The sequence below is a fragment of the Pteropus vampyrus genome, unplaced genomic scaffold (assembly GCF_000151845.1).
Source record: "Pteropus vampyrus isolate Shadow unplaced genomic scaffold, Pvam_2.0 Scaffold307, whole genome shotgun sequence".
Classification (NCBI taxonomy): domain Eukaryota; kingdom Metazoa; phylum Chordata; class Mammalia; order Chiroptera; family Pteropodidae; genus Pteropus; species Pteropus vampyrus.
The window spans coordinates 935,352-948,476 of NW_011889088.1; the positions used below are offsets into that span (position 1 = coordinate 935,352).

At 38.1% G+C, this 13,125-nt stretch overlaps 1 protein-coding gene and 1 pseudogene across 1 annotated transcript in view; both read right to left on the bottom strand.

Moving 5' to 3' along the window:
• Positions 1–581: 581 nt before the first annotated feature.
• Positions 582–1,271, bottom strand: LOC105303555 (annotated as a pseudogene).
• Positions 1,272–8,666: 7,395 nt separating this feature from the next.
• Positions 8,667–13,125, bottom strand: part of LYVE1 (lymphatic vessel endothelial hyaluronan receptor 1) — a 13,633-nt gene continuing 9,174 nt past the window's right edge. The window contains exons 4-6 of the mRNA XM_011377250.1: positions 10,139–10,438; positions 9,402–9,480; positions 8,667–8,853 (exon numbers count right to left, since the gene is read on the bottom strand). Coding sequence (XP_011375552.1) covers positions 8,667–8,853; positions 9,402–9,480; positions 10,139–10,438 — 566 coding nt within the window. The remainder of the gene's footprint in view (positions 8,854–9,401; positions 9,481–10,138; positions 10,439–13,125) is intronic.

The following is a 13,125-nucleotide window of genomic DNA, read 5'->3' on the forward strand; positions in this document are numbered from 1 at the left end:
AAGTCTCTTGACACCTAGCTCCATGTGGATTCTTTCTCTTCCCGATTCCCCTCTGTCCTTGTCTCCTCATTTCTTCATTATATAGATTGACTTAGACTCTGTCCAGCAAGGCAAATCCTTCCTTTTTAGGAAGGACAATAGGAGGAAAATTAGACTGACAATTAGAGGAGTAAAGGTCACATGTTAATGTTTGTCTTGCCACAATTTTCACTGTCAACTATTAGATAGTTTTCTTCATTTTATTTTTACCTCCAAACTAACCTCTCTCTATTTCCTTCCAAGATATTTGCATGTTAATAGTGTAAAAATCTTTTTCTTTTCCTTCCTTCCTTCCTTCCTTCCTTCCTTCCTTCCTTCCTTCCTTTCTTGTTTTTTAAAGAAATCATAAACAGCATTTATTACCTTGGTATATCACACTGATCTTGTTGCTGTTCCTTCACATTTGATTGGTTTTCTGTCTTCCCTCCCTCTTCCCAGTTTGGCTACACAGTGCATCCATGAACCGTTAGCTCACAGAAGCAGTATGCTTATTCCACATCTCTAACACCATTCATTCACAGGGAACTGCGGGAAGTTCAATGCTAACAAAAGAATTTGTAATAAACCAGGCCTACCAGGATGGGTAGCTCAAGTAAGATGATGATGGAAAGTAGTAGCTTGTTGGTTGTCACTTCTCTGGACATTGACCAGAGAACCTTCGGACTTTTGCTCAAGTTTTCACCTGTGTTTACCAGTCTATTCTTGATTCATTCCAACTTTTCACGTTGCTTCCCCAGCTCTTCTATGATTTCTGAGCCAATCTGGTCAGTCTCTGTGGCAATCTGATTAGAAAGCTCAGTACTCTGGGTAGCCCCGTTCAGGCTGTCAGTGCCTTGCAGAAGTAACGCCTTTTGAGACTGTAGCCGATTCATATGCTCATTCTCTACAGCATATGTGCCATATTTCATGTCTCCTCGACCCCCAGGTGGGGCTGTCAAAGGTATGCTTCTCACTTCCCGGTGGAGTTTGGCAAGGTCACTCCAGTAGGTTCGAAGCTTAGACATCATAGGGTTACGGAAAGATAAGAGTGCATAGTGTAGTTCCTCTTCCGTCTCTGCCAGCGTTTCATTTGCTTTCTGTTACTTTTCATCAAAATCTCTGATCAACTTCTTCTCTTTTGTTCCTGCAGTCCCCAGGAGCCGTTCCGGCACCCGTCGTAGGTCTTCATGGAGGCCGCGGAAGATCTCATGTAGTTTCTCAAAATGTTCAGAGGAGGTGGCCGAGGTAGCCATGGCGCAAGCCGGGCTGGAGAAGTGGCCACCGAAATTCTGGGCCCGGGCCCGCTTCTAGCCCAGCAGTCAGCCGCCTAGCCCCGCAAGCATCACAGCGACCACCACTACCGCCGCCCTGGACGAGGCGCTTCCGGGGCCGCCAATGGTGTAAAAATCTTTATCCTTAGTCTTGCCTTTTCCCATATCTAAAATTTTACCTTCATTCTAGATACTTCTGCCCAGATATTCTCTTTCCATACCACAAACGACATGTGATCAAGCTAGGCTCATTATCTTTTTGCTCAAATATGCATTCCTTTTCTTCATTTCCTAACTTGGCTAGCATGTTATTCATGTACTTGCCCAAGTTGAAAACTTCTTTGAGTTATTTTAATATCTTTGAGTTATTTTAATATCTAATCAATAGCCAGTGTTTCTGGTTTTAGTCTCAGAAATGTCTCTGGAACCCATTTTCTGTCCATTTGCACTGCCATTGACAGTCCAAGCCTTTATCATTTCACACTATTGTCTTATTGTCCCTAATCCCTCTTTTCTCCAGCTCAGTGATTCCCATTCACTGGTCCTGGGACCAGGTGGATCAGATTTTCTGGGAGTATTTTGCTTCCAGATCCCTAGGTCTTACACATGAAAAAACACTCTAATTCTATTGTGCTGGTTGGGATCCTATGACTTTGAGCTTTTACAGATTCCCATAGATAGTTCTAATGATCAACTAGGTTTGGTTTAACAATATTTTTAGTCCGCATTTTACATCACCATCACCAGAGTCATCTTTCAGAATCCCCCAAATCTTATTGTTTCTGTGATGGTCCTAAAGCTTTTCTCTTAGCCTAAGAATGAACACACTAAAAAGTCTGTCACTTGCATACTTCCCAGATACTCTGTTTCCGTACCATAAACAACACATCATCAAAACAACCTCACTATTTTCTCTCTAATATACTTCCATTTTCTACATTTCTAATTTTCCCTCCACCTCTTCTCTACTTCCATGACACCTTAGTCTGCAGCCACAATTTATAATTGGTTATCTAGGGAACATTGCTCCCTTTTCCAGAGCTCTGTGCCTTTCCAAGACCATACAGCTTAGAGTGTTGTGCTTTCTCATGTTGCTCTTTCTCATATTTTCCTGTCAAAAATTTTATATATTCTTTAAGGCCTGCATCAGATACCACCATCTTCCTGAAGCCTTTTCAGATAAAATAAATCTGTAGTTTCTCCTCTGAGTTTCTACAGTCTGTGCCTAAATTATAACATTTAGTATAGTTAGGTTCAAAGTACTGTGTGTTGTAAATCATCTCTCCTGCTGTCTCTTTGTTTGGCAGTGATGATATGTGCATGTAGCGAACAAGGCTGTGGGGAGGAGAAATCGGAAGGAGAGACAATTGGGAGGGTAGAATGAGTTAGATCCCAACCGTAGGAATTGTTTACTTACTCTCAGCATGTTCACATTATCCTGAAAGATTATCTTAATTGTAGGTCAAAGAATTATTTCCTTTAGTTGGTTAGCAAAGGTTAATTTTTTGGTTGTACTTATTAATGAGTAAGTCATCATTGCTTCTCATAGTAAGATGAGAAAAATAAGGTGTAGTTTTTAAAAAAACTAGACATTTAGTGACTTCTTTTTATTCTGATTTTATATCCTTCTTCTTTGTTATATTTCATAAAATAATAGTGATGTTAGATAGTAGTAAAACGTTCAGATGTCTTTATCTGAAAAAAATTAAAAAGTTGGAAAACCTATTTTGGTCCCTAAATTTGAAAAAGAATAATTGTTCTGTGAAATTTGAAACTCTTGAGACTGCTATTGTTTGGTTTTCTGAAAGAAGACCTAGAAACAATGACACCTCAGTAGCAATGAGCACACTTAATTTCTACATGTTGGTTTCTAATACCATTCTCAAAAAAAAAAAAGAAAAGAAAAGAAAGAGAATAAAAGAAAAGAAAAATAAGGACTAGTGCTTTCTGGAGAAATGGCTGACTCTAGGACTGGGCAGAAAATATATGATGAACCTGAAATATACTGTAGTGTCAGAAAGTAAGCGCTCAATAAAAACACAATGATGGGGGTAGGTGAAAAGGACACAGGAGCAAACTGAAAGCATTTTCAATGGGCAAAGCTGGAATAATTTAGGCAATAAATCAATTAAAAAAATAGTATTGGATTGTAACCTAAAGTAGAAAATAAATGTTCATGAGTCCATACTGGTATAAATAAATGATTGAATAAATCAATGAGGGAGAATAGATAAATTCTTCTATGTAGGAGAATTCCAAATAACTTATCTAGATATTCTGCTTTCAAGGATATCTACTTAAGTATGGGCTATGCATAATGACTTCTTTCCAAAGAGTACGGTATGGAAAGAGAGAAAAATAGTAACTTTACATTGGAAAAACTTGATGAACACTACCTCATCCAGGTGGTCAAGGTGAATATCAATAGTGATAGGTCATATCTATAGTATGTACCCTTGATATGCTCTGATGAAAATGGTACTTTCTCTCAATGGTCCTCCTTTTTCCCTCCAGTGTAATCATGAGAAAACATCAGAGAGATCCCAATTGAGGGACATTCTGCACAATACCTGATCAGTTCTTCTCAGAACTGACAAGATTATCAAGAACAAAAAAATCACAGCCAAAAGGAGCCTAAGGAGACACGATGAGTAAATTTAATATGGTATGTTGGATGGATTCTGGAACAGAAAAAGTTAAATAAAAAGTAAAGAAATCAGAATAAGGTATGGATTTAAGTTAATAATAATGTATCAATACTGGTTCATTAATTGAGACAAACGTACCATAATACTGGAAGAGGTAAATAATAGGGGAAACTGGGTGTGGGAACTCTGTATTACTTTTTGTGAGTTTAAAACTATCATAAAATAAGTTTATTTTTTAAAAAATTAATGGCCTTCTACATACTAAAAAAAGACATCCTAAATCAAATAAGCACTGTTTAGAACTTTGGCATTTCCTGGGGAATAAACATAGAGGAGAGTGCTCCCAGCTGACTTTAGTATTATTAAAATGCTCTATACGACCTCACATATAGATTTATTATGAGTTAAACAACTAAATTTTATTTACATTTAACTAGAAGAGCGAATTGACCAATAATTGCTTTTCTTCTTGTTTGGGAACTTAAATCTTTCTTTCTTTCTTGGTGTGAGTAACTCTCATTTCTGAGTAAGAATTTATTGCACATTATTATTATTGCCCTTAGAAACATGTTCTTCCCTAGAGCAATTAGTTTTGCTTTGGACACTAGCTGAAGGTCTAGAGAAGGGCAATAAAATGTAGGATTCTTTGGTCTGGAAATCAGTATAATTCAATGTTTTTCAAACCAATGGACATTTATAAACTCCCACTATATGCAAGTATGCACTGGGCCTCAAGTCATCTGCTTTATTCCAGCTTTCTACCCTTAGAAATCAGCTTGTCTTTAGTGGAACCACCTTGACACATTAATATTTGACAGTTGGCCTGGTCTTTTTAAAAAGTCTGCAATTTTGGAGGGAACTCCTTCTCAGGACAGAATACCTTTGCCCAAAGAAATAGATGTTTGAGCCTAGGAAGCAAGAAGAAGAGGCATTTCTGGGGAGGGAGATCCTTTACACTACTTGAGAATATAATCATATAGCTGTCTATCTGCCTCGTTTAAAGAGTGGCTTTGGTAGGCTGGATTGTAGGTCCAAACTGGGATGTTCTCTTATGTTCATCCAATTTTTCTTTGTTCAGTGGAGAATAAAGAAAATTTGACTAGGAAGAAGGAGAATTCTAGACCAGGCTCTACTTGTAGCCATCTGTGACATTGGTCTTAATTTTTTTACTCTGAAAAAAAGAGTTTAGAGGAGCTTACATTTTCTGACCACCTGAGCTGGACCAGGTACATCTTTGTTAAGGTTGATGTCTGCATCAGTGAGGGGTAGTTCTCAAAGTTCTTCAATGTTTCACTTTTTAAGAAAGATTTAAGAAAGATTCCCTGAAGCTGGGGCAGGAATCTGTGTTTTTTTATTTTTTATTTTTTTTATTTCTCCACTGTTGTTTTTGGCAAGTGACTGATTTCAGGCTCACATGTTGGAATAATTTATATCCCTATATTGTCATTGGAAAGAGAGCATGGCAGTATAGGGAAAGGAGTATGGGTTCTGCAGTCATTCTAACCAGGGATTGAATCCTACCTTTGCCACTTAACTAGATATGTGACCTCAGAAAAGCAATTTAACTCCTCTAAACATTTAATTTTCTTTTAATAAAAAATGATTGTAATAATTCTTCTCAGGGAAGACATGGCAGTTAAATGGAACAACATGTGAAAATGACTTGTCACTTAGCAGGTACTCAAAAAATGTAAGCTTTCTCTCCCTCCCTCCCTCCCTTCCTTCCTTCCATAATGTTGGGAGTCACGTATTTTATCATTGTGTTTGCAAATGACATTTGGGCTATCTACTGATTATGTGGTTGGGTGGGGTTTTCTCCTTCCCCCTTTCTCTTCCTGGGTAGGACATGTACCTGTCTAAATTAACAGAGGATGCTAGTATCCTAACACAGAGTAGATACCCACAGATGTATCTAGAGTGGGAGATCTGATTATTTTTTCAGCACACACAGGAGGAAGACCACTACTTAGACTTTTCCATTATTTTTTTCTTCTTCATTCCTTGAGAACTAGACGAGGCCAATAAAGCTTAAGGGCTGACAAACTATAATTTCAAACTCATAGACTTCAGGGTCAGGCAGGTTGCAAATGAACAAAATGGGCTGGGTGCAGGGAGACGACAGTGTTACAAGATCCATAGAAAATGGCACGTTTATTTTGGCACGAGGGTGTTATAGAGGACTGCAAATGAGGACTCTGGTTAAGTGGAGTGGGAATAGCCTTTTCAAGAGGACAGCCACTACTCAGTATCAGATAATTATTGCTACGAGGGAATATGGATTCTCTATCTTCAGATACTCCAATTTTTCAAGGGAATCCCAAAATATAAATGTGTGAAATCTCTTGATTTTTAGTTCTTAGCAATTAAACCAAATTTTAAGATAAATACTCTGTGGGCCAACCAAAAAAGACTATGCCAGTCAGTTATGGCCTCTGAGATGAAAGGATCAAGGTGCTGTGGGGTCACTTGTGAGGACAAGATATTAGCAGTCTAAGGAGGGAAGACTAGAGAGGGGGAGACAAAAGCTGGAGAAACAGGTCAAATGAGCTATCCTGAATCTCCTGCTACCTGGGAACTTTGAAACAGATTGGGATGGTCAGGACCTGAATCTCAAGGAAAGGACCGTTGTGTGTGTGTGTGTGTGTGTGTGTGTGTGTGTGTGTGTGTGACCAACTTAAAATAAGACCATATTAATGTAGAGAGGAGGCAAGAAAATTAAAAATTTAATCAAGCTACATTCAGAGATTGCAATATGCTGATCAGCTCTGCACCAGGCCAGGAGGAGACCTTCAGAACAAAGGAAGGTTTCTGCTGGGATTACTAATAACCCTTTCCTCACACCTGCGAAGGGGAAACAGGAACCAAGAGTCATTCCCTATGACTAAAATCATAGGGAACCTATGAATTAAAGCCTGGGAACTGCCAGCGGCCTTTCACTCTACATATTCTTACCTTTTCAGACTACATATTCTTCCCCTTCTTCACTGTATGTCCATATCAAAGGAAATGGGTTAACGAAGTCTTTTAAACAATAACTCACAGGAACTAAATAACGATATATAAAGTGAATTCCCTGAACATTCGCCCCCCTACTCTGTTTTTCCACATCTCTCTTGATCTTTCTCACTCTCTGCCTCTGAGAGGAGACCACACTCTATCTGTGGAGTGTCATCCCTTTCCTAATAAACTTTCCTTTTGACGCCAACTTTGGCATGTGTGTTGAATTCTTTTACACTTTCCGCCAAGGGACTCTCTTCTTTTCTCGTCACGTGGGGAAATTTGCGCTGTCCTGCATCAATATGAAGCAAGAACAGCCCCACATGGTATGTATATACTACTGGATTTACACTTGTTTGTATTTCAACAACCAAAGTTGGCTCTCTTGGTTTTGCAAACAATGGATTACTTTAATTTTGTATGAAAGGTGTAATATATCTATGTAATCTATGTAAATAAGAGAGCAAAAAAGCAAAAAAGTTTTTTCCTAAATGCTTTTATTTTTTCAGCATGAATATTTACAAATATTTCTGCATGTGGTAGGCTCTTCTTGCTGGAAAAAAAATAGCTAGCGATACATTTGTTAATGACATTAAAAATGTGCTTTGATGTATAAAGTTAATAATGTATTTTTTATGTATGTTAATAATAAATTAAGGCTATAATGGTTGCCATATTAGAGAAAATAATAGATTAGTCTCAGCAAAAAATAAAAAATATTTTTGGAAGTGGATAAGCTAGGGATATCGAAACTGAAAAATATTAGTTTCAAACAACATTATACTATATCCAATCTATTGACTAATGATATTCAATTACAGAATGTAATACCTAGCATGTTGCCTGACATATAGTACACACTCAGCAAATGTTTGTTAGATTTGATTTTTAACATGATTATTTTCCTCAGTAATAATTTCTGTAACTCAGATTAAAAACAGAAATTTGTAAGAGGTTTTTTGTGGGGTGTTTTTTTTTGTTTTTTTTTTCGGTTTCTTGTAAAAGTATATTCTTCTGGAAAAAATAGCAGCAGCAGAGAGAAAAAAGGAAGTGGGGGTGTGTTCTAAAAAATGATTCCACTTCGAATTATTCAGAGATAAATACTTTGACCCTGTCTGTATTTATAGTCCCTGCTGACAATATGCTGTCAATATCCTCGGCCTCATTCTTTATCTCTATTTTGGCTTTACGGAGATCAGGTCTCAAGTCACAGGAATCTCTATGGCCTTCAGTCACCAAACTTTTCCTTCCTTCTTTTGCTGTTGCCTGGCTGAGAAGGACATGCCAGGTGGTATAAATGTTTCCTTTTCAGAGCTGAAGAAGGAATCTGGGTTGCGGAGTCAATAGAGAAATCTCTGGTCTCAGTGGTTTCTTGGCTCTCAACTCACCTATCCTCAGCTAGCTTAGAGGCCTCTTTATAAACGTGTTCTGATAAGCTGTTTTAGGTCCTTGTGCTTTGCAAAGTTCCTTTCTCCCACTATTATTAGGACAAAACCAGGCTGGAAAGCCTGCGGGAAGCTTTAGAGGTAGGAGGGTAGGATCCAGAAAGGATTGCAGTAAGAAGAGAATTTCCTTTGGTTACACAGTCCAAAGGTGGCCCTGAGCTGATTCCAGTTAGGAAGCAAGGCTGGCCTTTGTTGTTTGGTTCTTTGGCCCTTTTAGTTTTCTCATCTAGGACCAGGATATGTATCAGGAAATAAATCAGCCTTGGGTGTGTTGTTTTGTTTCTCATCTAAACTTCAGCTTCCATGCATCGCACTGTAGTTTTGGGTGGACTCATGGGCTCTTCTGGCTTTTTATCAGTTTTCCTTGGTTCTTCATTAGGGTTGCCATCATCGGCCTTCTCCTCCTTTACTACTTTGGTTTCAATCATTTCCTTTTGCTGATTCTCATTTGTAAAAGGGAAGGTCTTCACATACCTGTAGGCATAAACATAGAATTAAAGTGAGAGACCTCCATGTAACGCATATGACAGTAGATAATACTTTGTCTGTGATGGCCATATTGGCACAGCGACTGGATATCTTTATCTCAGAGAGTTGCTAACACATGCACATTCGGATACATTAACACATCTGCACCCTAACGGATTCGTTAAATGAGATAGTTAGCTCACAGGCCACACTTTAGGCTGACCTCACAATCCTCCCACCAAAACCAAAGAATTAAAAATCAAATAAAGCGTATACATTTTCCTCTAGATGTCGATCTTTTTTTTTTTTTTAATTTCTTGATTTTCAAAGGGACAGCCAGTAACCTATATCTAAAGGCCAGATGACATGCATGTGCTGAAATAGTAGGGAAGACTGGGTGCTAGGGAGGAGAGGTGAGATGAGGGAGAAAATTTACAGTATAAGGTGACCGCTGTCACCACTTTGACCAGGAAAATGCTAATAACAACCCTGGAAAAACACAAGATAGGGGCGTCACAGAGATGACAAGATTAACAATGCGCCAACAACCCCACCTTTTGATGTAGCAAACTGCGAGACCGGCCGCAGCAGCAAAGAAGAGGAGTGCAAGCACGAGCAGAGCCGTGGGAACACCTGGAGGAACAGAGACATGGCCTGTGGGTCCTTCACGTGTACGGCGCTGTGCACTGTTCTTCTAGCAATTCATCTTTACACATGATAGAAACAAAAGACAGTGAAGGAGAAAAGCCCTCTCCCTGACCACACAGGGAGGGGCCCTTTAGGATGTTAGGCCCACGTCTGCTTCTTTGCTCTCGCCTGTAGAGTCCTTGGCCTTGCCTTTCATACTCTCTATATTCTATACGTTGCAATAGGACAGAGAGAGTCCATTTTCTCAAGTTTGGAGTTAATTAAGTGTAAGATCCTTAACTTTTAACTAAGAAAATAAACTTTCTAGTCATAGGTATCTAAGGTATATATTTTAAAAAGAACTTTTACATATTAATAGATAGTAATTTATTTTTAAAAGTCTTTGAGCTTTAAAAGTGAAACTATCTTGTACTCATGATTTTTAGTTTAGTCATTAAAGTTTTTAAGAGCCCTCAGGTTCTATGACTTTATGAAAGTTGAGTTTGCATTAAGCTTTTATCTGTATTTGGCGGGTCTTGAATGCCCATTCTGGAGACAGCCTAGTTTCTATGTATTGTCTGTTATATATAAACACACACACACACACACACACACACACACACACACACACACACACACACAATGCAGACACAGAAGGCTTTACCTCCAAACCCAACAGATTCATTCTTGAATGCTGTTTTATATTTAATATGTGATTCAGTTTCTGTAGGTGTGGTGGTAATTTCTGTAAAAGTTTCTGTTTTGCAAATTAATTTTCTTTTTCGTGGAGTAGAAGTGGAAGCCAGAGCAGGAGTAGGTGTAAGAGAGTAAGTTATGTCAGGAGATGGTGCTGAGTGTATACTGTTGCTGACAACCATTTCTGTTGTGTATGTTGCAGTTTCACTGTTGAATATAGGATCTTCGATGGTGATACTTTCTGGAAAGCATGAGTTAATCCAAGTATCTGTTGGGGAGGGAAAAATGAAATAAGAAGTAAGTATTGCAACAGCCTCCTAACTGGTCTTCCTGCCCCTAGTCTTACTCCCCTCCAATCCCCTTATACTGCAGCTGGAATAGTCTTACAAAAATATAAATCTAATCATATAACTTCCTTCCTTAGGATCCTTCAGCGACTGCCTCTACTGTATGGTCTATAAAGCCCTCCGTGTCTGGGCCCCTGCTGACGCGGCCAGCCTCATTTGATCAGTCTTTCTCTCATTCCTCCTGCCATATAGAAATTCCTTCAATTTTCTATTTTTTTTAATTAAAAATTTTTTAAATAGTTTTTTTTTTATTTTTTGACTACAATTGGCATATAATATTATGTTAGTTTCAGGTGTACAACATGGTGGGTTAGATATTTATATAACTTACGAAGTGATCACCCTGATAAATTTACTACCCATCTGACATGATACATAGTGATTACAATATTATTGACTTATGCTATGTAATATTCTTTATGCTATACTTTACATCCCCAGGACTATTTTGTAACTATCAATTTGTACTTCTTAATCCCATCTCCTTTTTTGCCCAATCCATAACCCCTTCCCATATGGCAACCCTCAAAATGATTATTATCTTTCTCTGTCTGACTTACTCCACTCAGAACAAGATCCTCTAGGACCATACATGTTGTTGCAGATGGCAAGATCTCATTCTTTTTTGTGGCTGATTGTAATATTCCATTGTATATATGTACCACTTCTTTATCCATTCATCTGTTAATGGACACCCAGGGTGCCTTCATATCTTGGCTGTTGTAAATAATGCTGCAATGAACATATGGATTCACATGTCCCTTCAAAACAGTGTTTTGAGTTAGTTCAGATAAATACCCAGGCATGGGATTACCGGGTCCTTCTTTACCTCTTGTTGTAGCCTTTGTTTTAAAGTCTATTTTGTCTGGTATAATTGTTACTACTAGCTTTTTTCTTTTCTTAATTTTCATTTTCATGAAATATCTTTTTCCATCTCTTTCAGTCTGCATGTGTCTTTCAATCTGAAGTGAGTAGGCAGCACATGTGAGGGTTTTGGGTTTTTTTTTATCCATTTAGCCATCCTATCTTTTGATTGAAGCATTTAATTCATTTACACTTAAAATAATTGTTGATAGATATGTAGTTATAGCCTTTTATTATTTATATTTTTAATCTTTTTCTTCTTCTCCTTCTCCTTCTTCTTCTCCTCCTCCTTCTTTTTTCTTCTTTTTCAAGAGTCCCTCTAACATTTCTTGTAATACTGGTTTGGCGTTGATGAACTCCTGTAGCTTTTTATTCTCTGGGAAGATCTTTGTCCTTCGATTCTAAATGATAGCTTTGCTGGGTAGAGTAATCTTGGTTGTAGGTCCTTGCTTTTCATCACTCTGAATATTTCATTCCTTGCTCTCTCTCTTCGTCTTCTGGTACCCCTGTGATGTGAATGTTGGTACGCTTGGTGTTGTTCCAAAGGCCCTTGAACTATCTTCATTTTTTCAGATTCTTTTTTCTTCTTGCTGTTCTGATTGGGTGTTTCCTGCTACTCTATCTTCTAAATCACTGATTCAGTCTTCTACTTCATCTAATCTCTGGTTGATTTCCTCTAATGTAGTCTTCATTTCAGTTATTGTATTCTTCATTTCTCACTGGTTCTTTTTTTATGTTTTCTATCTCAATTTTTATGGTTTTTTTTTTAAATCTCTTTGTTAAAGTTCTCACTGAGTTCATCTACTCTTCTCCTAAGTTCATTGTGTATCCATATAAACCAGTGTCTTGAACTTTGCATCCAGTAGATTGCTCGTCTCCATTTTGTTTAATTCTGTTTCTGGAGTTTTGTTCTGTTCTTTAATTACTGGGTTCTTCTTTGTCTTTTTGTTTCTTTATCTCTCTATTTTGGCTACCTCCCTGTGTTTGTTTCTATGTATTAGGTAGGGCTGCTATGTCTCCTGGTCTTAGTAGAGTAGCCTTACATAGTAGGCGTCCTGTGGGGTTCAATGGCACAGTCTTCCCTGGTCACCTAAGCCAGGTGCTCCAGGTGTGTTCCCAGTAAGGGTTGTGTGTGCCTTCCTGTTGTAGTTGAGCCTTGGTTGCTGTTTGCACATCAGTGGGACGGGTTGACCCTCAGGTTGATTTGTTGTGCATTCAGTCATAATTTTATTCTATTTATATCACTTTGAAAAGATCTCTATTCAAAATACACCATCCTTCACTTTCTCTACCCTGAACTTTTAGCAACATTTCCTGTTTTTTGAACATATGCGGGGTTTTTCCCTAATAAAATGAACATTTTTTAATATCGGGGAAAAAATACTGAGCATGGGATACTATGTTGGGAACTGAAAATATAGAGACAAATAAGGGATGGTTCCAGTTTTGGGGAGGACAGAAATATTTTAATAAGGAAGGGGGAGATCACTGGGGATTTATAGAGGATATGGCATTTGGGCAGGGTATGAGGATTAATGTGTTCATTCGACAAATGTTTATTGAGCTCCAACTCTGTGGAGGCACTGTTCTAGGTGCTAGGGACTTGGTGCAAATAAGAAAAGTCCCTGCTCATAAGGGGCTTATATGCTATTGAAAGGATAGAGATAATAATAATTTTAAAAAGCCAGAAATGTCAGAGTATGGAAACTGTTGAGAAGAAAATTGAATAGGATAAAGATTAAAC